General features: G+C 33.7%; 1 protein-coding gene across 2 annotated transcripts in view; it reads right to left on the minus strand.

The window, feature by feature from the left end:
* LOC107630888 (ribonuclease TUDOR 1) overlaps positions 1–1,925 on the minus strand; it is a gene marked incomplete in the record, with an annotated part of 7,004 nt that extends 5,079 nt beyond the window's left edge. Inside the window, 5 exon segments of one of the 2 annotated variants that reach the window (XM_016334167.2) lie at positions 634–738; positions 827–940; positions 1,040–1,114; positions 1,249–1,422; positions 1,762–1,925. In XM_016334167.2, coding sequence (XP_016189653.1) covers positions 634–738; positions 827–940; positions 1,040–1,114; positions 1,249–1,398 — 444 coding nt within the window. 2 annotated transcript variants of the gene reach the window in all.

Here is a 3,378-nt window from a genome sequence, read left to right on the forward strand (position 1 = left end):
CAAGGTCCCACTTCGTAGCAAAGGTGCCCATCGTGAGGCTCCTAGGTGGCCCCTTAATGGGAAATACAAAGGGGGTTTGCAAGATGGAGAATGTAAAACCGAAATGGAGAGCATTGGTGGGATTGAACACCACTACTCTCCTCGCATGTCCCAGCTCAAGCCAACTAAGTCACCAACATGGAGGAGTCCTGTCTAGATATTTTATGTTAAAGTGTATTAAAATAATTATCAAATAAATCCAATGACAAAGTTAAATGTCATTGCATAATTAATCCTTATTGTGGAAGGCAACAAGAAAATACTCATTTCCAGTCTGCACATAAATATTAAATATTTACATGCAACATTTAATTAAATCAACTCCGAGATAGTGACAGCATATTAGGCTTTGGTAATGACAAGATACAATGATTAGATAACGACAACATGTAATTCTTTTCATCAGCAAATGAGGCCTAACAGAATTTAGGTTGGATTCAAGTAAACCAAGCATCCAACAAAGCAGGGGGCTTGCATCAAATTAGCAATTAAAAAAAAAACTTGTTCACCAATTATAATATTATTAAAATTGTCTTTCGCAGTAAGTAACTATCAACTGTCAAGGGTCCAACATTTAAAAACGGAAACCCTAACCTTGTTCCAACGACCAACACCTTCCTGTTTAGCTTGTTCTTCCAATCTTAACAATTCTGCAAGGTAAGGGCTTGCTTCTCCTTTCTGTTGCCCCTGCTCTCTAATCTGCACAAACAAAAACCACAATATACAATTTAGTGATGGAGAAACAATTCAAGCAGGGAACAACTACCAGAAACACACTGTACTACACCTTTGCCCATCCTGCAGCAACAACCAGCATTGCAACATTCTTGTCCCCAAGAAAAACACTTGCAAACTCACGATTTATGGAGGGCACATTGTAATCAATCTTGAAGGTCACCTCCTGTTCCACCAATATACCAAGTCAGAGATTTAGAATGTTGCATGAGAATTAAATAACGGCAGGGCAGGTGATAAAACTGCAAACTTTATTTTTACTCACCTTCCCAACGCAGAGCTTCCTTAGAAATTCTCTACTTTCCCAAGCATATGGTTCATCCACACCACCCCTTCTTGCCTATAGAAATATTTTAAACAAAAAAATATACCAAACATCTCAGCTATTACAACCTTGATACAAGATATGTTTTTTTTTTTTATTTCCTTTTCCAGAATGAGAAAAGGGATATTAGCATATATGGAGAAAATTACCAGCCTAGGAGCAATTAAAGATGATAAAGTGATGGTCTTTTCAGGAAGAGCACCAGGCCTTGAGCTAGTGAGGGCCACAATGACCAAACAATCCCCAGAAGGAACAGCTTTGACCCTTCCTCTGTACCACCCAGTCGCTGTTGATGCCATCTTCAACAGCTAACCTACGATCTGCTATTAGAAAAAAAACGAAATATCTAAGTTACAAAATTTTCATCCATGCATTGACATGTAAATTACTCAGATCCACGACAACAATAGCCAAAAGAAACAAGCATGCACAAACACAACAATCTAAGCTTCTGAAAAACAATCTAGATGGAGCTGGTGCATTAGGCGATCGGATGAGAAAGGCTTCGTAATGATGGAATAGATAATCAAAATTGAGATCCGAAAATGGAAGGGAACGACGAAATCAAATGGAAGCGCATGCAGGGGAGAAAGCTGAATGAAGATCTACAACAACAATGAATAAATGAACGTAGAGCGTGAAAGGATAGGAAGCAGAAGAACCTTCTGAGGAACAGCGATGGATTCGATGAGAACAGAGAATTCGGCGGCGGATCACGATTCAGAGAGAGAGAGAGAGAGAGAGAGAGAGAGAGAGTGATGCAATTGTTAAATATTAGAAAGGAGGAAGAAGAGAGCTGGTTAATGTGAAATGAATGAATGAATGCCGAAATCTCTGAAGTAAGCCTTGTTAAACTTTAGCCCTCTGTTTCTACTATAATTACGATAATTGCCACTGCTAATTTCGCTTTCAATTCTGAATATCTGATCAATATTCGACCAAAATAAGCATCCTCGTCCTCCGCGTGACATATACAGTATATAGCAAAAGATATTTTTAACATAGTTTAGTCATTGATATTAATATTTGAGAACGAAAAATAAATAAGTCCGATGATTAAGCTTATCTTTTTTTTCCTCTCTCATTTTCAGACATATAATAACTACCTATCTTTGGGCAACGCCTTTTCTGGTGTGATAGTGTTTTTCGCTCGTTACCTTAATAATATTAAAAACACCATTGTTTTCTCTGACATGAACTCTTTGTCTTATTTGTGTCTTTACCTATTTGTATACATAATCTACGTACATTTTTCTGATAAATTATAATATAACATACACTTATGAAATAAATTTCACTCACATTTAATTAGATAATAAAAATTTTATATACGAGACAAATAGGTAGAAAATAATATTTCATTCTTGTGTGGATGAATTTTCGAAATATACCTTGTCTCTTACATTGTTGTAATACGTTTTTTTTTAATGGAGTAAGAATAATTTGGACATCAAAAAATATAGTAGATGGATATTTGCAAAAGACACTATAATGTTTGAGTTAGTAAATGTTTAAGAGGTATAAGAATTCTATAATTATAAAATGTTAAATATGAAATAAAATTTATCATGTGTCATCTTAGTTATATAGAAATTAGAGCCTTTATGGGCATAGAGTTGATGAATAGAATCGATGACCATTTGTCATTAAGTCAGAATAATGATTATTAAAATCGTCTGTTACAAACTTAGAATGAAGGCAAATAAAGTCGAGTTATGACACATAATGCACAATAAAAATCGAGTTATAAGGTGACGAATATATAGTAAATCCCAAGTTTGGTCGGATTATTATGTCGGCACTTATTCAAAAAATAAATAATTCTGCAATCAGTTTTATCTGCTCGAGTTAACTGTGAGATAAATACTTCGTCAATCTATAGCAAGAGACCCATAATTATTTCTCTCATCTTTAGTTTATGAATATTGGCTTAACCAAAAGATGTTGTGAAATAAATTATATGATTATAACAATAAATATACATAAATTGTAGAATAAAATAAATGAACCGATTACTTATATGACAAGTAGTGATATTTTGAATTAAGAAATTCTAAAAGATTACTTTAGGGCTAGAACCATTTTGTATTGGCGAATTTGAATTTAAATTCATGACTTTAGTGCTAAAAACTCTACATGTAAATTCATGAAGTTGTCATAATAAGATTCAATATTTAATAAATGCAAACATTATTGTAGATAAATGACTTGAATCCAATACTTTGTTATCTTAGTATGTAATTTTAAATGCTATGAAAGAAAAATAGAATAATATTAAT

This window comes from Arachis ipaensis, chromosome B03, assembly GCF_000816755.2.
Source record: "Arachis ipaensis cultivar K30076 chromosome B03, Araip1.1, whole genome shotgun sequence".
Lineage (NCBI taxonomy): Eukaryota > Viridiplantae > Streptophyta > Magnoliopsida > Fabales > Fabaceae > Arachis > Arachis ipaensis.